The sequence below is a fragment of the Cyprinodon variegatus genome, unplaced genomic scaffold (genome assembly GCF_000732505.1).
Source record: "Cyprinodon variegatus isolate N-32 unplaced genomic scaffold, C_variegatus-1.0 Scaffold918, whole genome shotgun sequence".
NCBI classification, from domain to species: domain Eukaryota; kingdom Metazoa; phylum Chordata; class Actinopteri; order Cyprinodontiformes; family Cyprinodontidae; genus Cyprinodon; species Cyprinodon variegatus.
The window spans coordinates 293409-316148 of NW_015151371.1; the positions used below are offsets into that span (position 1 = coordinate 293409).

A 22740-nucleotide genomic window follows, 5' to 3' on the forward strand; every position below is an offset into this window, starting at 1 on the left:
TAGATATATATATCTATCTATATATATAGATAGATATATATATATAGATATAAATGTATATATGTATTGATTGACTGACCATTGATTTCAGAGTGGAAAAGTTTACTCGTTACATCAGCACAAATAGTCAAAAAGAAGAAGGTGCATAGGGTATATACAATGTGTCCACATATATGTTTAACAGCTGAAGTCTGTTATTTAGCTCATTATGTATATTTATATTTAAATAAATATACATAGTGAGAGAGAGATGGTAGACCCTATCAGGAAGTTGGAAACAGGCCTTCATCTTTATCTAGTAATCAAATAAAATGGTCAGATCAATGTTGTAGTGTTACTCTGTCAAAATGAACTTTTCTCTGTGACTTCCTGAATCTATATCGTATCAGAAACAGGCCGCAGGCTGAGGAGCAGAAAGGAGAGGATGAAAGGACACAGGAATTTGGATCAAACAAAATCCAGCAATCTAGCAAAAAATGGTTAAAAAATTGTCATGATATGGGTCCAAACAACATCTAGATTTGGTTGAGAAGCGAAAGGTGAAAAGCCGTACTTTTCAGAACGTTGAAAAGGATTAAAATGGGACAAAATCAGACCGAACAAACACAGCCCAATTATCTATTTCTGGACTAAATCAAGACTACAATGGACCGACAAGAGTTGCCCAAAAAACAATGACTAAATGATGTCTGGTGTTTGGAGAGAAAGATGTGCAAATAGAAATCGACAGCTTTTTCCTTTTGATCCATCTACGTGAAATGTTATCATTGAGTGTCTTGTGCTTTCAGTGTGTTAAAAGGATGGCTGTGTAACAGCAGCGGTAGCTATATTCATTGCCCTGTAATTTTTTGTAAAAACTTGAATTGGCGTATTTATTTATTTATTATGCCCCTCATAATGGATGTAAATATGTGGCACCACATCCATTTAAATTTAAAGAAGTTCTTTGGTTCAGGAACCTTTAACCAATAGGATTCATAAGTAGACCTAGTTGAGTAAAGTTCCCACTGAATGTGAGTTTTTATATGTCAGAAATAGGAGCAAATTTCACTATTCCTCCTCTAGACATAAATATTCTGCAATGTACAATAACAATGAGGTTTGGAAAAAAAAAGTTCTTATGTCTCCGCTTCATTGAACAAAAAGTTAACCACCTTAAAATATTTTCACAAGTTTAATGAAATATGAATGAATATAAACGTAAAAGATTTAACAAATATCAGTTATCTATAAAAAGATAAGGTATTTACAGAGTTGTGTTGGTTATTGTCTGTGTTAAACATTGTTTTTCTTCAGACTGACAGCGGTGCCAAAGATCCGATCCCAGTGGCTGAAAAAAGGAGCATAGTTGCTGCTCGGCTTCTGATGGTGCATGTCGTGAGCTGGGGCTCCACCCAGCAGACCAAAAGGCACCAGGTGGTTGAGGGTCCAAGGCAGGTCGTAGCCTATGTGGTCTTCCACAGACATCCCGATGCTGAGAACTGTAATGCACCATGTGCTCAGTGGGTGACACTTCAAAAGAATTGGGTCCAGGTTGCTCCAGAAGCCCACAGTCATCAGTTCTGGGATGCTGAGCTGCTCTGTGGACCAGGAGAATGGTGCCTTGTATTCATGGTGAACTGCATGCACCCAGCGGTAAAGCTGGGGGTTCTTGTGATGCAAAAAATGCCATATGAAGTACTGGGTGTCAAAGAGGAGCAGAACAGCCAGTCCCTCAGTAAAAACCTGATATAACGTGGGGGCATCTTGCGGCAGGGTTGGTGTTGGAAGTATGAACATGCCAATTATAACAGCTGGTAAAACAAAGAAAACGTGGTTATACAGACATGTCATGAAGCTCTTGGCCATCATTCCCAGTGTTGGCCTCTTCTCTGGCTGGATCTTGTACTTGTGGAATAAAGGGAGCCTCTCCCCCAAAAGGTCCAGCACAGCAAAAGGGAAACTGAAGAAAATGTAGCTGGAGAAAGCAAGGATGACTGGAAAAAAGGGAGATGAGACAAGAGACATGTGGTGATGAAGCAAATGATCCCAGAGTGGCTGCAGCAGATGGTATGATGCCCAGGAGTGAGGGGGGCTCAGGGAGAGTCTGCTGATATTCAGCATCTTTCATTTGACGGCTGCCGCTGCTAATCGAGATAAGATCCGGCTTTATATAGTGGGGATCAACAAAAGGGACTTTGCTCTTGGTAGGAAGAAAAAAAGGAAACAGCAGCTTTTCTCCCCCACAAGAGTTCAATGTGTGCTAAAACATACCAACGTAAGATTAACAAAACCTCTCAGCGGGTTTATTTCACATGAAACAAAGAATTTAAGATTAGAAGGGAAAATGCATAGTAAATACAAGCCATTTATACAGCTAAGATATTAATGTGAAAAAAATCCCTGGTTTACTGGTTCTAATCCGTCCTTTAACAGATTTTATAAATTGTTAGGTCCTGCCATGGGAGGAAACAATGACTCAAGTACATCCATAGAACAAATTATGAAACCCACAATACACAGTATTAACCTATTTTCATGACAGCACCTAGAAAGGAGGAGGAATGAGTGAATTTGCACATTAATGTCATGGAAATTCCAGCCGGAAAGAACAGCAAAACTGTCAGAAGTTTTCCTCCTCTTTGCCTGTAGTTCTCTGGCTTTGGGGAAGTTGTGTGCCTCCTATTGATGATCCCTGAAAGGCCGCTGAGAGGTATGGTCAGCTCATGTAGATTTGTATGAAGAGCTATATGGAAACTGCTGGATCCAGGATGCGTTTGATGTGATTTATCAAAAGACATAGCTTTGACTGCAGTGGCACAGAGTTTGGGTATACAGGCAGAAATATTAGAGTGATGGAAACTGGAATGTAAAGAAATTAACCAGAATGAAATAAAGGTGTTCAACAAAAATTAGAGCTATTTTCCTCTACTCGAGTGAATGAGCTCCTTTAAAAAATCCCACATGCACGTCCCTGTATAAACCAATGGTCTCCACATGAGGGCAACACACACACACAGACTTTGCTCACCATTGCCACCTTACATGTCTTTTATACTCGTTGATCAATTAAGACTGCACCCTCCCATAAACCTTGGGTCCAAGCTAAAGTGCAATCTTCAATGAACTTACATTGCACATAAAGTAGACTAGCTGCCATAACATGGCTGTCTGAGCATTTGCAGAAAATAACCTGAGCCAAAGATTCCTCAGCTAGATATGATGTCCCTAATTATGTCAAATAGCAGTTTACCCTTTGCTGAAGAAAGCACAAAGGTTTTTTACTTGGCATCATTAGCGCTCCCAATTGGTAGAATTATTAGACAGCATGGAATTAATTTCCATGCTGATTAAACTCAGCTTCTTCTGTGTATAAATCCAGATGAAGCGAAACCATTACATAGACTACAGGCACGACTTGAAGACATAAGAACCTGGATGACTTTCTGCTCCTGAATGCATCTGATTAAACTGATCTCAGAATCAGATGGATCATTTAGTAAAGAATTACAATAGTCCATCCTTAAAGTAATAAATGCATGGACTAGTTTCTTAGCATCACCCCTGGATAAGATATTTCTATATAAACTATTCTGATGATGAGGGCTGCATGGTGTCCCGCAGTGGGTAGCGCAGTTGCCAAGAACATTCTGGGTTCAATTCCTGGCCTGGGTCATTCCCTATAGAGCAGAGGTCTTCAATGTTTTCCAGGCCAATGACCCCCAAACTGATGGTGGGATGAAGCGGGGACCCCCTAATTACATATATTGTATGAAATTGTGTTCTATCAAACTGTACAGTCATTCATAGACCAAACCAAACTAAATTTTGCTGAACAAAATGCTGGACAGTCTTAATAAATCATTATGGAACAGCCACATTTGTACATTATTATTGCAGTGGTCGACAAACAGGACAGGCCCAGCAACTGTGGGTTCATGCTGGTCGCCTTCCAGCTGTGTACTGCTTGCTTTAAGGCTATCAACAGTTTCTTTAAGATTTAGGTCAGCAGTCCGAAACTTTGGCAGTATACCTACAGAAACTAATCGTTGCGTGCCAAAGTGACTCCAGCGATCTAAGTCACTATTTACACCCTAATCCAGGTATAAACAAGGGTCAGATAAAACCTTTTTAATCTGGCAAACGAAATCTGGAGCAGCAATTAAGAGGTTACGGGTACCCATTTAACTTTTCAATGTTATCACATTACATCCACAAAATAAAGCATTGTTATTTAGACCCTCAATATTTTTAGAGCTACATTTTAGTCTAATTAAAGCAGCATGTTTTGGTCTGTATCTATACTGGTTTTGCTCATCTTAAAGCTCCTGTCTGTTCTCATTCCTCTTAACAAAATTCCTCAAACTTAGATGGAAAAAGTTTATAATCATTAGATTCTTTGTGTGGATCCAGGTCTTGCATGCATTTAATAAACAGCAAAACTTCAGGCTGGAGCCTGCTCCTAGGTAAGTCCCATTTCTAAATAAGAAATAGCAATCGTTTTCCCTTTTGTCTTATCCATCTTTGAAAGTAAAGTTTCAATTTTAAAGCTTCAGACTTCATAAAAGGTGCATCATGTTAAAAAGACAAACATTTTTAAACCCCATTTATATCTACAATTTACAATTGGCTTATTAGCTTGGTGCTTATATTTGTAAGTCTCTTATAAGGGGACCCTTATATGTCTGTGTTTGTCTGGAGGAAATTTTCCCAAAAAAAACAACAAAGCAATCAGACCATCACACTGAATGATCAACATGAGATTTATTGTAGAAGAGGGCAGAATAACCAAAACCTTGTGGTTTTAAGCCTTGATTTTTTTTTCCCCCCACAGCAACAGAAGAAAAAATAAAACCCTTTGGGGATCACTTTTTCTCACTCGCAGCCTTCCTTGAAACCGTTTTGTTGGAGTTGGCGTATTTCTGTCGATCATTTCTGAAGAGAGAGGAGAGCAAACCTTTTAGGCACAGAAGAAAACGAATGCCATCATCTGATAGAAGTTTAAAGCATATGGTCTTATACCTGCACATTTTGACTTTATTTCTACATCCCAGCCCTCCCTCCCAGTGGCTGGTGCGCATGCCTCTTGTCATCATGCTCCCACAGCTGATGCAGGGTTTTCCATTACCATAAGGCTGCAACATCAAACACAGTAAATTTAAAAACAGCAATGGTACGTGTGCATAAGTCTGATAGATATGGAGACGTTATCAAAGGACAGATTGATTCTCTACTTGTTCTTTGGCACAGAATCCACAGATCATCCTGGTGGCGAGTTCCATGGGGTGGTCCTGATTCTCGTCATGGCACACATCACAGGCATACGCCCGACCACAGCAGGGAAACCTGGAATTGTAAGGGGGGAGTGTTTCCCAGAGCTCTGATTCAGATGTACGATATCAAAATAAAGATCCCTGCATGGAAGATACCTGAGCCAGCGATGGCTTTGTTTGTAATGTTTGCAAGTTCCTTTATCCGGCAGTGGCTTCCCTTTTTGCACTGCCGGATCTCTAATTGTTTTGAAGCTGACGGCGCTTGAACCTGCACCAACAACCGGGAGGAATAATTAGCTGCATCGGAAGTAACAGCGGTCTAAAAACATACTAATGCTAAGACTTGAAATTTTTCCCACACTGAGAAGCTTTTTTTAAACAGCATTATGAAATTTTTGTTTGAAATCCAAGTAGGGCAGCATTCTTGTAAGATTTTAAAGCTTTTGCTGATCCATATGGAAGCAAAGCGGGCTCTGACCTGTTTTGTTGGAAGAGCGAGGTGGGATGTACTGGAACCTGGTGCTCTCAGCCAGGAGGCTGAGTTTGCTGTGGCAGTTTTCACAGTTAAGCTCCTTTGTTTGTCCGTAGAAAACGCTCTAATGAAAAAAAAAAAAAAACAACAGAAGTTAATATCACAAGAGTTCAATTAGATGTGTTACAGCTTTATTTCATGGTGTTAATCACCTCCACTGGAACCTCCTGAGAGCAGCTGAGGCATCCCACAGAGAGGTGGCAGTCCTGAAGTACGAGGTCAGAGGCTGTGGCGTTTTGAAGGTCTAAATATCCCAGGACATCGCTATAATGGTGGATCATGCAGGGCCTGAATGCAGCATTTATACCTGCATTGCACTTCTCACACTGAGCTGAGCAGGTTGTCCTTCCTGTAAGTGTCAGATCTGCAGTCACCTTACACCTGAATCCAGCAAAAAGCAGCAATTAGTTACATTTATCTCCCAGAATTAGCTCCAGATAAATCCTTCAGTGTTTTTTTTTTTCATATAAGTTACCTATTACACTGCAGACAAACAGTAACCTGGTGAGCAATAACAGTGGCCGTGTTTTCCCCCAGCCTGAGGCCCAGCAGCTTGACCTCTGTGCCTCTGCGAGGATCGCTGATTTTAATGTTCTCCACCAGATGGCTCGCATCTTCCTCCTGCAGCTGACCTTCAGTACACTGTGTCGTTTTCTGCTGCAATATTTGCTCTTTTTCCTCTGATTTCAAATCTTCTGTCTTATTGGCATTTTTACAGGTGTCCTCAGCCACAGCAACTCCAGAATCAGGGTCAGAGGCGTCAGTTACAGATACCTTGAGTTCGTGGTACGGGATAAACTGCAGGCCAGCTTTTTCTAAATCGATATCTTTCTTAAGCTAGAAATAAAGCAAAAAAGAAAAGATTTACATTCGTTAATCAGAAGTCATTTTTCTTTATGATTTGTATTTACTTTCAGCCATTTTGTAACTAATTTAAAAAGGTTGCAAAGTTGCGAAACGTAGGAGAGCTGACCCACAACTGTGGCAGTCAGATTTTCTTCACATACTCAAGGGAGAACATTTTTTAAATTATTTGAAAACAAAGCACTTTAAAGACAACAGAAAAATACAAATTGAGAGCAATACTTAGAACAAGGATGTGGTTTAAGAAGCTGTTGTTTATTGTAAGGATCCATTTTCCCAGGTTTAAGGCTTGAGGAATCACAAGGTAGATGTTACAGCTTCAAATGTGAGAAACAATTAGTTTAAGAAGCAAAAAACAATAAGGAGAGATTTAAATGTGTATGTGATTACCTGTGAGATTATCTAAAAAAAAGAAAAAGGCAGCTGACTGATTATGACTAATGGTTATCAACCGTCTTTGACCTACTGGGAATCTTTATTGGATAGAAAATCTGTCTGAATGGCATAGAACCTGCTCTAATTCTACCTAAAGAGGTGACAGAATTAGCCCGTAGTTTTCAGAGCAGTGGGGTAAAATTCTCGCTTTCTACATCAACAATTCCAAGGTTCCAACGTTTTAATGATCACATTTCAGATATGTCATCCTGGCTTTCAATACAAAAAAGAAAAAAGAAAAAACACAAGCTATAAGTGTGGGGTTATAATGTGTCAGTGAGCAGATGGATGCCCATGCAAAGTGCTTCCTCACCTCTCTGGCTCCTTCGGTGAACAGTCTCTCCAAGCTCCGATCCAGCCAGCGCAGAAAAGGCCGGAACAGTATCTCCACTTTTCCCAACAGCTGATTGGTAGCATGCTTAGCCTGAAGCCACTCCAAAGATGCCTGCTGCACATGCCTGCATAACAAATAATTAATAAAAAATGCCTGTAAATGTATCAGCAGCACTTAACTACAAGAGTTAAAATACAAAAGCATTGGATTTTACTTTGCCATGACAGGTGGCAGGTCCTGGTCCAATGGGATTTCTATTGTGAAAATCTGGGAGAAACACAGAAAACACAGGACAAGTCTTTTATTCCATGTAAACCATTGGACATTATACTGTATAATTTTCAGTAATGCGGATTATAAATAAAACTGTGCCATTTACCTCCAGGGGGTAGTTGTCTGGGAAGCTAACCATTATATCGACTTCTTTTAAATCAAAAGGCTGCAAAATACATATGATTAGTTTACAAAATCACTTTTTTCAAATGAACCTTAAAAGCCACACTGAGAAGATGGCTCTAAGGCTGTGCAGCAAACTGACTGGATTTAGATCCAGTACAAAAAAAACACAGAAAGTAGGAGGTGTTTACCCAGTCTGGATCCGTGGCCTCGACGGTCACCCTGTAATAAGTCAGTTTGCCATCGCTTCTCTCCTGAATAATCAGCTGATCTTTGGGGAAACGCTTCTTCAGCTGCTTGATCTCTGTATCTCGCAGCTGCTTGGCTTTGTCATCAGTCATGTCACACAGCTTCATTGTTCGCAGGTCACCTGGACCGGACAATGGAGGGCGATGTAACGGGGTTTTACTTTCTATAGCGCTAACAGGTGAATCATCCACTGGAGGCAACTGTTGTGGGTGCCAGAAGCGACATCTGTCCTCCATGGTGCAATGCCCAGAGAGAAAGTAGCGACAGGGGCGGCGGGAAGAGGCTGGGGCAAACTTTGGGTTAAATGCCGACTTCTCTTCTTTAGGTTGATGAGATTCAGTGTGAGAGGGAGTATCATCAGGATGACCGGGTGGATCAACAGTTTTCCTCTCTTGATCTCTTCCATCGTCTCTCACATGTAGAAATCTGCATCTCTTACCAAAGTTACAGTGTCGTCCTTGGGAGAAGAAGCGACAAAGCTGCTGAGCTTGAGAAACTGACTCAGATTTCTCCTCCTCAGTTTTCACTTCCCCTTCATTCTCCATTGTTCAAACCTGAAGTAATAAACAGAGTATAAATTACTTCACATATAATGAAGCTAATTGTTTTTCTAATATAAGAACAGCAGCCATTTAAGCCCAAAACTATGTTCTTACTGATAACATTACTGTGCTTAAAATATATAGCAAAAATAAATAGCAAATAAAGAAAATGTGTTTATCTTTCCACAAAAAAACATGTTCTAGTATAGTGTGTGTGGGACATTTTATTTAGCAGATCTCCTTAGATATATATACTTATAAAAGGTTATGCTTTCTTTCACGTTTGCCTCTGTAGCATCAACTAAAATAAATAGAATGACTTTATTAAGTTGTTCGATATCTGTTAAGTTGAACATTTAATTTAGGAAAAGCCTTTCTTTTTTTTTTTTTTTTGTAGAAATGTAGCCTTACCTCAAATCCACTCGGGACAGGTTTCTCTTTCTGGGGGAAATAAACCGACCAGTATTTCTTTTTTACAGCTATATAAATCCAGAGACGTTGAACTTTAGCAAATGTCAGCTGCCCACGCAGTTAGCGCTACATGTTTTCTTTTAGGGCGGGTTGACACTTTCCTGGTAGAAGTTACGAGTTTCTACCGTGACTTCTCACCTGCGCTCCTACGGCCTCGGTCACTATATAAAAGTGTTAATAATTATCCAAAATTGTAGCTGCTTAGTGTCAGGAAGACGCTTCATTGGTGTTGTTGTTTGTTTTGTTTTGTTTTTTAACCATCGCCACCTAGTGTCCCGGAAGATAAAACTCATATTCTTCTTCCTTTTTTTTATATATCGCGGTTGGCAACAACTTATTTAGGCGCATTACCGCCATCTACTGGAATGCAGTGTGGAGTGTGGATCGGGACGCTATACAAATTCTCCCACAAAAAAATAAAATTAAAATTAAATGATAATAATTAAGTTAATGAATCCTATATTCTTTTTATAAATTTCTTAAGGTAATTAATTAAATAAATAAAAAATGTAGACGTAGAAAGTTTGTCCAAAATATCTTGTATATTTAATTGCAATTTATTTTCTTGTAATCGACTAACTAATTCCCTTCTCTCAACAGAATATTTAGAACAGACTAACAAAACATGTTTTACTGTCTCCTCTTCAAAGCAAAAATCACAATTTCCTGTTGGCTGTTTTCCAATTTCAAATAACGTTCTATTTAACCTTGTATGATCAAAACATAATCTGGATATAATGGTTTCCTCTTTTCTATTTCTTCCTCTTCTCCTCATTGTACCAACTTTTCTTTGAATACTGTAAAGCCACCTTCCAGTTCTATCCTCTTCCCACTGCTTTTTCCATCTTTCCTTAAGCTTTTGTTTAGTAATAGATTTAATATCTTCTTCACTAAATGGTATCATTATCACTGATGAACATCATCTCCTGATTCCATTGAGATATATATATATATATATATATATATATATATATATATATATATATATATATATATATATATATATATATATTATGTCTAAGCCTGAATATACTTTTGTTCTCATATAAATACTTCCTGAACAAAAGCAAATGGTAAAGAAAAAAATGTTGCCTTTCATCCTCCTGAAAAACAGGTTTTTTGTTTTGATGTCCCTTGAGAAACATTCTAGTTCTGTGTAGAAATAACATCTTCTCCTGTAATCCAGCTTATTTATAAAAAAAACCTCTAAAGATTTTCATTCATAAATACATTTTGTTACCAGTTTGCAAAAAGCTGGTTTGCAGGGACAAATGCAGTATACTTGCAATGATTGCACTTCTCCTAAAATGGACATAAACCATATTCAAGTTTCTTGCAGGCTCCAATCTGTTTTCTACAAGGATATCTCTGTATTTCTGTATTTAACCCATCTATCCTGTTATGACCTATAGAAATCTTCCATATTCTAGTACAAGAAAAACATTCCCACAGCATAACACTGTGGCTACCATGTTTTCTAATGGAGATAATTTGTTTCAGTGATATTTGCAGTGGCCTTTTCCATGGATGGATGGATGGATGGATGGATGGATGGATGGATGGATGGATGGATGGATGGATGGATAAACTCTTGATCATCCAGCGCATAAAGCAGCAATTGAATAGATTAAAGTTTGTTTTAACAATAAAAAAACTAAAATACTTCCATCTCCATGTTTCACAGAAAGTTTTTTTTCTCTATATTTTATGTATTGTTTTTATGCCAAACATGCCCTCAATTAAGTTGTTCAACTACTTAAAATTCAGACACATCTGTCTGGAATGCTTATTTGAGGAGTTCTGGTCTTTTTCCATGCTGGTGAATTTTTCTCTTATGTTTTTTTTTTAGGGTAAATTATTGTTGTTTGCGCACCATGCATGACAATTAAATGCATGTCAGACTCTTAGTCTCTGTCTGATCCATTTGGATCAACAGTGGGAGCCTTTAGTACATCCTGAATGTAAGTAAAAAGTTGTAAGTAAAATGTAAAGTAAAATGTTGTTTAAAAAATTATTCCAGTAAAGTACAGATAGCCAAAATTTCTACTTAAGTAAGGTAACAAAGTATTTGTACTTTGTAACTTGACACCTCTGATCACGAGGACGAGGGAACTTCATCCAATTCTGATTAATTTTGTTTAAAAATATCAGTTCATTTGCATGTTAATCCACAGCAAAACAATATCACACACTTAGTTTCCTGGACTCCTTTAAATCAGATGCAGATTACCAATTCTGCAGCTCCCTGCCTTAAAAATACAATAATAAAATGGCAGTGGATCATAGCATACTGCAGGGAAAGATAGTAATTCTGTTTGATTCCCCTCCATGCTTTTATTTATAAACTACACCAATATAGACATTTACAGCTTATTAAATCTAACAGATTAAAAGAGAATTTCACGAAGAAAGCAGTTGTGCACACTCACTAAGATTTAACATGTGATGTAAGTGTTAACCAAACCATTATGTTCTGTATGTTCTTTTTTTCAGCCTTGTATTATGAGAGCTGATTGATACTGCTAAAACCAAGGAGAGAAATCCTTCTTCTGGTAAGCTGCTGTAAACATAATCACATAGTGGCCTGCCGCTAATCCTTAAAGATTTTCAGATTTTCAGCTTGTTAAACAATATTATGTAACTTTAACTGGGGCTGCTGCTTTGTTATAAGACCTTAAACATCCATCTGGAAAGAGAATATAAAGCCAACAAAATTTTTTTCCCCACTAATATCCAGAGACTGTTTTGCACCAGAGAGGGCAGCAATAATCTGAGGGACTATGGTTATTTGAAAGTGGAAGCAGCGAGAACAAACAGGAAAGGTTTTTAATGTCTGAATATGTGGGGTTAAGCTTTGTTATCAATTAGAGTCTAAGCTAAGATTCAAATAAATGGTTTGGTCAAAGGACAGTAATGGAAAAATCATATCAGTTTAAAAGTGAGCAATATGAAGTAAGAAAATTTATATATTTCTAACTTCATTTATTTATATATTATATTTATCTATATTCACCTCTTTATACATACATAACCTTAAGAGGTTCAATTTGATTGGAGCCATTATGTGCAATAATAAAACAATCATTAAAAAAGAGATCTACTTTTTTATTTTTTATTTTTTGACCCTTAGGGGTTATGTCTTTACCTAGCCAACTAAAATAGATTTAAAAATATGCTCTTTGTAACAGAAACATTCAGTTTCAGGGATGAAACTGTCTTAAAAAGATGCACATTTTGAATATTTTTAACCATTTCTGGGTTGAAAACTTATGTTTGATAATTATTTAGAAAAAAATATCTAATAACAAACCCTTTTGTTAACTAAGAATTACAAATATATTTATTTTAATTTCACTAAAACAGCAGTGCTTGTCATAGCTAAACTCTAGAGAAACAGAAGGTACTGAACTAGCATTGGAAGGTCTATAGATACTCTGATCCACATTTATTTAAATGTGCCAAGTAGTAGTCTGTGAAGTCCAACAAATGTGTTCAAAAAAGAAAAAAAGGCGTTTAATAAACTAAGTTACTGATTATAACAAAATTATAACCAATATTTTCTTAATGTATAATGCTTCTTTAACAGTAGGTTAGACTTTAGACAGATTTTATTTGTCATTTTGTTTACACAAGTGTAAAACAAAAAGAAATTTCGTTTGGACAATTTCATCTTTTAAAAGTGAAGCCTTGAAAAATAGTAAACATGACTGTAAATTTACAGTTCTAACAATTTATATATATATATATATATATAATGATAAAATATAACAAATATAATAATAAAATACAATACAGTCCATGGGTGGGGGGGGGGTCATTTATGGGCTCGGGACACGCAGCGCTGGGATGAAATGTCTTTAATGGAGGGAAGTTAGAAAATGTGTAACAAAGAAAAAGGACCAATTAACCCAATTTTGCATCATCTAATAGAATTTGTGATTCAAAGGAAACCCAAATCTAAACTGTGACAAAAAAATGTCAGGTAGTGCATTCACCATAAGCGTTGTTGTCAAGAAGGACAATCTAGACTAAAACAACAGATAGTTTTAATGTCAGAGTGGGATGTGAACCATTAACTGCAGATGTTTAGCTACAGATCTCCTGCATGCAGTGTACCTGAGCTGCCACGCAGATTTGGGTCTCCTTGTTTACTTCTGTAACAGTATAGTAGGAATTTCTGAGCAACCTCTGGGTCTCTTTGCTTCAAGATGAAAAGGCTCTCCCTCCCTGTCGTTGTTCAGATGAGCTCAGTCATTCAGCGTACTTAAAATCCATGAAGCCTCCTCAAGCGTGTGACAATCTCTCACTCAAGCTGTCTGTAAGATGTTTGGAAAGTTTAAGACATTTCATTCACATATCTGACTTCCTAACTCGTTTGCAAGAGATCAGGCAAGAACCTGACGGTTTATCGATTGCTTTGAGGAAAAGAAAGAATAACATTGAACAATTCTGTTAATTATTATTACTTTTGTTTTTATTTGATTTAAGCTTAATCTGGTCAAATCAAATAATGTCATATAGACTTCAATCTCTGGAACAGTTAAAACTGCTGTTAATCCTCTCTTCCTCTGGGGTTGCAATTGATGCTTAGGAAATTAGTGAACATCTAATGAAAAACAATAAAGCCTGGAAGCTGTTCTAAAAGCTAGAAGTAAAATATGAAAAGAGAAAAGCACTGTTAATTTAAACTAGCTGCTCAAGATCCAAACATCATAGTGAATGAATAACATTGTATTTCACAGCTTGAGTATTTGCTTTATTCAATATTTATATGTTGACACTTTCTTTATTCTTAATAATAACATACACCCTCTCCTATAAAGTTACCCCTTCTTTCTGTCTTGCTTTTTTCCAAAGAGATTTGCTGAAGATGTTCAGAACTCGTTTTATTATTTTGAAGCAATTCTTCATCATGATCACTTCCTCGTGTGAAGAGTGCTCTTTAAGTTATCAGTGAACCAGGGTGCATGAATAATTTGTCAGAACCATTTGATACTCATTGCCACCCACACTGTGAGCGGAGCACAGGCAGACACTCGTGGGCTGAAGTGTTCAGCAAACCTGCTGTGTCTGACTGCCGCATCAGAAAAACAAAAAAAATTACCTCTGATTTGTGCTTCAGGATGGCTTTTGCAGATAACATTGTGGATATCTGGACAAATTATTTTGGTCAAAACTCTCTTCTGCAGCCTTTATGGGACAACCTGAGGCTAGACTACAGGGACTATGTGAGATCTCCGCTCTTCCCCATTGTGCTGACTGTCTCTTCGTATTTCGTCTTCTGCCTCCCTTTTCTTGTTTGTGACATCGTGGGGGATAGATGGCCATGGGTTCAACGATTCAAGCTGCAGCCGAGCCAGCGGCCAACAGCCTCTCAATTGCTGCACTGTGCTGGTGTCACCTTGTATAACCATGTGTTTCTTTTGCTCCCTGCATCAGTGGCACAGTGGCTATGGCGACCACCCGCGGATCTCCCAGACCAGGCTCCTGCCCTGCTAGAGCTGATTGTCGGAGTGATAGGCAACCTTCTTCTCTTTGACTTCCAGTACTTTATTTGGCACCTGCTTCATCACAGGATCCGATGGCTGTATGTCACGATCCATGCCATCCATCACAGGTATTCCTCTCCCTTTGCTCTTGCCACTCAGTGTCTGAGTGGCTGGGAGCTTATCACAGTGGGGTTTTGGACCACTTTAAACCCAGTGATCCTGAAATCTCATCTACTCACAACGTGGTCTTTCATGGTACTGCATGTGTATGTGTCGGTGGAGGATCACTGTGGCTATGATTTCCCCTGGTCCACGTCCCGTCTGATACCATTTGGCATCTATGGAGGACCCAGCAAGCACGATGTGCACCATCAGAAACCCAGTACCAATTTTGCACCTCATTTTAGTCACTGGGACAAAATATTTGGCACACATGCTGATTTCAGCTTCTGTAATGCTGTGAGATAGAATGCATTTAAAAGTGGTTTGATAATAAGCATGTACTCTTGTGTGGCTGTGTATAACATCTCATTAAAACACAGATGCATGTAGTTCTAACATAAGCAAGACGTTATTAAAATGCTTTAATAAAAATACATTTAGTCCTTTTTTTGAATGTGTTTCTATTTGCAAATGATATACTGATGTAAGAAACTCCAATAAATGCATGTCACCCAGCATGTGTGGCTCAAATGAATCATTAGTCTCACACTTTTTGACACTTATTTAGACTCAATGTAATTTCATGGGGTTGGAGAATGACCAAAATTAAGACAGAAAAATGGAACACCTTGCTGTTTTTTGTTGTTTTGTTTTAATCCAAAGGAAAACAAGTGTAAAAGGAGAACTGGTCCTTGAAACATGGGCAGAGAAAGAGGCAAGACAACTTGAGGTTTAATGGAGCAAACAAGCAGGCAGCAGATAGAAATGGGAGGAGCCAGCAGAGAGCAATGAACATCAGAAAGCTTAGGTAGTGTTGGAAAAGTGAAGAATGACTTTGGATCCAGGTGAGTTTATCAGGGAATTATAAAAAGCACCTGAAGTAGAATGGATGTAGACAAACTGACTAAATGGCTGAAGGAGCTGAAGCAAGACAGAAAGTCCCAAATAAAGGTTTCTATAGTTATGTTTATGTGTGTAGATAGGGTAGATATGCAATCTATATAACATGTATATGCATCTAAGTAAGCCGTACCAGTGAGGTTTTTATGTTTATGTAAAGTTAATGTTATGAGGTTATGTCTAAGGTGTTTATGTAAGGTAATTGTTAATATATCCATGTACACTGTTGTGTCTATATGAAACAGCTAATGTAATGTTAAATTTTGATTGAAAATCCATGCTCTAAGGGCTATTATGGTCTGCCTCACAGGGAAAACTCCAACCCCATCATTTGAATTTGGGAACCTAAAATAATAAGAGCCTGTATGAATACATGGCTAATAGAAAGCATAACAAAAACCAATATAGGTTAGAGAGTTTTACAAAAAGAAGTAACACTTAAAGTAGATACAGAAATTAATGACAAAATAAGCAAGATTTTTAATATATATATTATAGTTTTATTAATGTAGTGGAATATCTATTAATGTTTTAATTAAAAAATCATTTTAATAACAGCATATATGTTTTCTTTTGTAGGATGATCTTGACCATGACCCTGTAAACTAACCCAGATATTTAGCAACAGTTGTGTTCTCCTGATTTCCAGTGACATTTCTCCAGTTTCAACTTGCAATGCTATAATAGATGTTGTTTAAAATGCTCCTGTAATTAATCTTAGAGCTTGTGTCTGTATATACTATATACTATAACTTTTTAAGTGATGAAATAGCTGCTGAACCATAAACCAAACTATCAAAGTCTATTGCTGATCTTATTAATCCTGTATATATAGCTTTTAAAGCGTTTCTGTCTGCTCCCCACTCATGACCAACTAAACACCTCATAACATTCAAAACTTTTTTGCACTTATCAATAATCTGCGCATGTCGTATGTTGCATTCACGGTCATGTTTAATGCACTGGGGGAAAAAAGGAAGTAACTGTAAAGAATTCAGTTGACCACTAGATGTCAGCAAAGTGCTCAATTTTTAAAGCGAAATAAAATTATTTAGCAGAGATATGCATTGAATAAACATTTTCTTGAAAATATTTCTCTATAATCTCTGTAATCTTTTCATGTGAGATATTTAGTGTTGAATTAGTAATTTATTAATGTGGTTACTGTTACTTTTATTCTTGATGTGTACGCCCCGCTGCGTGTGTGGCATAGCGTTGGGTTCTGGCTAATAGGGTTAGCTGCTATGGCTAATAGGGTTAGCTGCTATGACTAATAGGGTTAGCTGCAGCTGCAACAGTAACAGCTGCGACATGTCCGAGTAGAAAACTTCTTTGTTTTTCCCCAGGAGCAGCGTTGCATGTCCGCGCTAACGATGGGAAAGTGTGGAATTATGTCTTCAAAGACCGTCCTGGTTTTTTTAAACCTCATATTTTGGGTAGGTTTGCAGATTTTACGATTGTTTTAATTCGTGCGTCACGCAGTGGAGCACCATCCCCCTTAGCTAGCTCACTGCAGTCAGCTGCTAAACTTGCTTTAATGTGCGATAAATATATATATATATTTTTTTTTTTGCAAAACTTTAACGTATTACCGGCCTTAAGAAAATAATTCACCTAAAGAGATACATATTATTATGTTGTGTAATTTGTGCTTATAGTTGATGGCTTTACTAGAAAAGTTTTAGCTTTGTTTGCATTTGAAGTGAGAGTTTAGTTCCTCCTGGAAGTGTCAATAATACAGCTGATCAGAGGATGATGTGGCAAAACTAATTTAAGAGTGTTTTAAAAATGGCCAACTCTCACGGAGAGTTATGTTAAAAGCTCGAAACCAAAGACTATATCTGTGAAGTGCAGCAGGTGTTTTCTTTTGATAATTAATTTAGTCTGTGATGTAAATCATTCATTGTAAATGGTAAATTGAATTTTGAAGTTATTGCATCCCTGCATAATAATGTGCAAATGAAAAAACGAAGTCAATTCAAAATGCATATTATTTATATGTTTTTATCCTGGCATACAGTGTTTGCATTAGTTCTGATCATTCTAATTCAATAGAAATATTTGGTAAATGACATCTGGATGATGAAGCAAGAGATAACAGTATGCAAAGATTTAACCGGTTTTTGTTTTGTTTTTTCGCTGTAAATCTATAATTTTATCCCATCAGAACCTGACCCTCACTCTATCTATCTATCTATCTATCTATCTATCTATCTATCTATCTATCTATCTATCTATCTATCTATCTATCTATCTATCTATCTATCTCAATAACAACACAAGCAAATAATGCCACCTTACTGCTAGATGGTGTAAAATAATTGAATTCAGTTATGTTTTTAAATCTAACAGCACATATTACAGTCTCATGTCAACATGTATGAAATATTGAGATGGATACAAACTAAAAATCCTCTAAATAACAAAAAAGTGTCTGATCTCTGGTAAATTAATTGGTGGACCTGTTTCTTTTTGCAGCAATTCATATCCTGAAATGTGCCATTTTATATCAGCTGAATTATTAGAATCTCTGTATTGATTGTTAGAAAGCTGCTTCATCATAACCCCTCCCTTTTTCACTCTGTGACCTTGAGCATCTTGGTCACGAGTGCAGCAAGAATGAATAAAACACTAACGTGCGTGGACTGAAACGTTACAATAGCGCATGTCACACATTCTTATGCATTACCTATATAGTAATATTTTGTGTTTGGTATATTTTTAATATACCTTTTAATATACTTTGATAAAATCCAGGAGGAACTCTTGCTTCGTTTAACCAGCCGACATTTTAGGAGCTTTGTAAGGCTCTTACTTTCTATGAGTGTTATGGAAGATTCTTATAAAGCTAATTTAAGAGCTTATTCAAACTAAAATAAATATTAGCTGATACAGGTAGTGACCCTCTAGAAGACAAGTTTTCCCTTTTTGAGGAACACCTTTATAAGTCCTGATGTGCCGCAATAACAATGAAAGAGAAACTGCACAGATTTGATACACAAAGGAGGCAGGCCGTGAAGCATAGGAGTGGAAATGTAGTTTTGACAGTAATCTATTTAATGTACATTCTCTTGTTACCGACAGGCCGCTGCAGGCATCCTTTGCTATGTTGGAGCCTATGTCTTCATCACTTACGACGACTACGACCACTTCTTTGAGGATGTTTACACTCTGATTCCTGCAGTGATCATCATTGCAGTTGGCGCCCTGCTTTTCCTTATTGGCCTTATCGGATGCTGCGCCACAGTGAGAGAGAGCCGATGTGGTCTTACAGCGGTGAGTGAACCAGAGCCTCAGTGAACATACTCACTTCACTTAAAGGAATTGTAGATTTTTAATTCTGTTTATTTGACTTTAAAACCACAAGAAGTGAATAATACATTTGGAAACGGTAACTTGAATAGCCAAACGTCTCTGCTATCTAACGTATCTATAATCTTGAAATCCAATCCACAGTTTGTCGTCATTCTGCTGCTGGTTTTCATGACAGAAGTGGCAGTGGTTGTTTTAGGATATGTTTACAGGGCCAAGGTAAGAAACCCAAATGTACTTGGTTGGTTTGAAACTGTTAACCATTGTCATTACTTTTAGATCCTTCTGACATGTTAAGGTTATTATTGGAATTTTACTTAAAGTCCTCCTGACTCCTGGATTTAAAACACACATCACAAGTTGCAGATTTTTATTTTCTCCAACTGTAATGGTTAATTTGACTAGCAGTTAAGTTAACTGCAGTTAGTAGGTTGTCATCTGTGTGTTTTGACGTCACAAAATGTACCGGTCAGGCAAGCTCCTGACTCAATTGTGTCTTGGCGTTTTCACGTGAACAAAAGCGGGAAAATGTCTGTGTGTACTTGGCCCCGAACAGTCCTCCACCTTGTTCAATCAGCCTGTCTTTGCTGTCATGGTGCTAAATATTGTCTACGTATAAGGTGGAGCTGCAGTGTTTACTCTCCTGAAATGTTTCCAGGTCGAAGATGAAGTCAACAGTTCTATCATGAAAGTTTATGACGAATACAATGGCACGAACAGCAACGCCCAGAGCCGTGCCATTGACTACATTCAGAGACAGGTGAGGACAAAATCCTTCATTTACATCCAACATGAATGTCTTTGTGTTGTTTCAGCTGTCCATTCATTTCCAACCATGATCACTGACTTGGTTGTTCACCTTTTTAGCTTCAGTGCTGTGGCATCCACAATTCCTCAGACTGGCGAGAAACGCACTGGTATAAAGAAACAAAAAATGATAGCGTCCCCATCAGTTGCTGCAAAACCGCAGGCTGCACCGGGTCTATGACCCATCCTGAAGATCTCTACCAAGAAGTAAGCATGCTTTCTTATATCCTTTATGAATGCTGACTTATTCTTTAGTACGTATGAACATAATTTGTGTTTGTAGGGTTGTGAAGCTCTGGTTGTAAAGAAGTTACAGGAGATTATGATGTATGTCATCTGCACTGCTCTGACATTTGCTGCCATCCAGGTAAACCACTCTTTTTTTTTTGTGTGTGTGTGTCAGCCATATCACCCAAGATTTACCGTAAACCTACGTTACATTTGTGTAATTATGGTTTAAAGAAGATGGAAAAAATAAATGAGAGCATCCCACAAAGTCTGTTTGCCATGCAAACAAAATAGGATATTTTGCAATTTGATTAAAAAAAAACAAAAAATATTGCCTAACTGGAATGGGTGGCAATAGTTAAATAAACTTTTGGCTTTCAAAATGGTGTCGGTGCCCTATTTGTCGGTACTCGTCGATACTGATACCACCATTTTAGTGCTGGATTGGTATTGGTGCAAAACTAGTTTCCTGAGGCCTTGATGAATAAATCTTTGCAGCTTATGAAATGAATAAAGGTTTTTTTTAGTCTGACATTATTTCCCAAAATGCCCAGATCTACCGAGCAAGTTAATCCTGAGCAAACTGCTAGATGCAAATAGATTTTAATACCTCTCTTCTTGGTTTTCCTCCTGCCTTTATGCCCTTCCATTCTTTCCATCTACCTCCATTCCTTCTTGTTTCCTTCCTTTTATCATTTCTGCCCTTCCTTTCTTGCATCTTACTTCCCTTAATTTTTTCTGTTCTTTTTAGGCTTTTTTTTTAACTTCCAGATTTGAAGTCCTCCCATTATAGAAATAGCTGCCACAAAATAAGCAAGCAGTAGCCAGATTGATATGCGTAGAACTGAGTTGAGTTCTAGGTTATCAATCTGGGATGGCTGCCGTGAAAAGGAGGGATGTGTGTTACAATACTTGAAGCTGATTGGGTGATGTGCCAGCTAGTACCCCTCCTCCATAATACACTCTCAGCCAATCGTAGCCAGTCGGGATGTTTCACCTTCAGGAATGTTTTCAGAACTAGCAGAATAAGCTGATAAATAAAACTTTTTTTGCAAACCCTGTCAGAAGAAAAGCACAGACATCTTTCCCATCTACAAATGCACAAAGCGCTTCTTCTTGCTCCTGTTTTTAAACAAGAAATTCAATTCAAGGAAGTCAATTGCGGTATTGACAGGTGAGTCCTCCAGCGTAGCCATGTTTGTAATGCAAAACCCGTCTGACTGTTGTCATTTCTACATGTCCCGCCCCAAAAAACACTGCTGGCATGTCATTGGTCTGACTCGCTGGTTGTTACGAGACGGACGTATTAGCGGGAGTCTTTCAAGATGTGAGACTGAAAACTTAGATCTCGTGAGAATCTAGCTTGCAGAGCAAGGTTAGCCACAAAATCCTAGTCTAAGTATTTGGTTTTATAAATTGAACATAGGAGCTGAGGAATCCAGAAGGTGGAGTCTGTGTTTTTTTTTTTGTTTTTGTTTTTTTAGTAATGAATGTTTAAAAATTAAATGGTTTGTTTGTTGTTTTTTCCAGATGTTGGGGATGCTGTGTGCCTGTGTTGTGCTGTGCCGCAGAAGCAGAGATCCTGCCTATGAGCTTCTTATTACTGGGGGTACCCAAGCATAGAAATGTGAAACAGTTTTTTAAGTCATTGGTGAGAGGATAAAATCAGGCCTATCTTTGTACACTATATGCAGTAAATATATATTTAACTTCCCTTTTTCAAAAGTTTTTTTTTTTTCTGAGTCCGTGAGGGGCTCTGAGAATTAAGCAAAATACTTTACTTTGAGGTGAGCGTGATGTTTGTACTTATTCCCACCCAAACTAGATTTTAAAAGGAGTTAAATATGGACAAGATAATCGCCTTATGTTGACAAAACGACTATGGACTGTGCTTTATTTTAATATTATTTTCTTCATTAATTTGTCAAATACTTGAATGAAATGGGGACATTTCTACTTTATTACTACTTTTCAGGTATGACAGCTGCTGTTTTACCTTTCACCACAATGAGAAGTGAATGAACACCTCCTAATTCAACATGCATGGTTTTGTTTGCAAACTGGCTTTAGGTGTGTGAGCTTTATTTTAGGAATAAATATTTAGTGAGGTATGAATTGTTTTTGAACTTAATAGATTTGTTTTCCTCTGCTAAATGTTTTTTTTTTTTTTTTGTCTGGACTTCTCAACTACGAAATGGATTGTTCAAATGTAGCAATGATGAGACTTAGAATGTAAATAAAATGTGTTAAAAGTTTGAAGTGGATTACATCTGTTTCTGGTTTATTCAAACATCTGAACCATCTGTCCACTGCTAATGGTCCATCAGGGTCAGACAGGCAGAGTTGACCATGGACAGGTCGCCAGTCCTTCGCAGGATAACACATATACATGCCATAATGCAAACAAACACCTAAAGGAAAACTAGAGTCACCAATCAATGTATCAGTCATGTTTTTGGACTGTAGGTGGAAGCAGGGGTACCCGAAGAGAACCCATGCACGCATGAATATAACTTGCAAACCCCAGTCTGTAGACTGATTTTTTTCCCTCATTTAGATTTTTTTCTGTCCAGATGTTGGTGCTTTCCTAATCTGTTGGTTTCTCAAACTCTAAAGAATTTACCATAAGGTGCTGAGTTTAACATAAAGTCACGTAAAAAGACATGGCAGCCTCTTCAAACTCTAAAGGTTCTTCAGAATATAAGGTGAAGCAGGGCCTCATAAATGTTCCACTCTGTTGCCTCTAAATTAACAGTACCAGTGTGCT

At 37.6% G+C, this 22740-nt stretch overlaps 4 protein-coding genes across 4 annotated transcripts; 2 read left to right on the forward strand and 2 right to left on the reverse strand.

Annotated features, from left to right (window-relative positions):
- Nucleotides 1-1275: 1275 nt before the first annotated feature.
- Nucleotides 1276-2103, reverse strand: LOC107099912 (cholesterol 25-hydroxylase-like protein 1, member 1). The gene has a single exon (XM_015398216.1). It carries the CDS (start codon nt 2101-2103, stop codon nt 1276-1278), a length of 828 nt encoding a protein of 275 aa, XP_015253702.1.
- Nucleotides 2104-4804: 2701 nt separating this feature from the next.
- LOC107099906 lies at nt 4805-9326 on the reverse strand. Its single transcript, XM_015398207.1, has 12 exons — nt 9016-9326; nt 8005-8616; nt 7797-7856; nt 7632-7684; nt 7397-7541; nt 6260-6621; nt 5937-6165; nt 5731-5848; nt 5409-5520; nt 5214-5325; nt 5002-5114; nt 4805-4914 (listed from the first exon to the last, which is right to left on the reverse strand). The coding sequence occupies exons 2-12, from the start codon at nt 8605-8607 to the stop codon at nt 4845-4847; spliced, it is 1977 nt and encodes a 658-aa protein (XP_015253693.1). The 5' UTR covers nt 8608-8616; nt 9016-9326; the 3' UTR covers nt 4805-4844.
- Nucleotides 9327-13205: 3879 nt separating this feature from the next.
- On the forward strand, nt 13206-16096 carry LOC107099916 (cholesterol 25-hydroxylase-like protein 1, member 2). Its single transcript, XM_015398222.1, has one exon. The coding sequence runs from the start codon at nt 14043-14045 to the stop codon at nt 15030-15032; it is 990 nt and encodes a 329-aa protein (XP_015253708.1). The 5' UTR covers nt 13206-14042; the 3' UTR covers nt 15033-16096.
- Nucleotides 16097-16873: 777 nt separating this feature from the next.
- Nucleotides 16874-22109, forward strand: LOC107099905 (tetraspanin-3-like). Its single transcript, XM_015398206.1, has 7 exons — nt 16874-17062; nt 18711-18902; nt 19083-19157; nt 19597-19698; nt 19806-19952; nt 20029-20112; nt 21504-22109. Exons 1-7 carry the CDS (start codon nt 16985-16987, stop codon nt 21594-21596), a joined length of 771 nt encoding a protein of 256 aa, XP_015253692.1. The 5' UTR covers nt 16874-16984; the 3' UTR covers nt 21597-22109.
- The last annotated feature ends 631 nt before the right edge of the window (nt 22110-22740 follow it).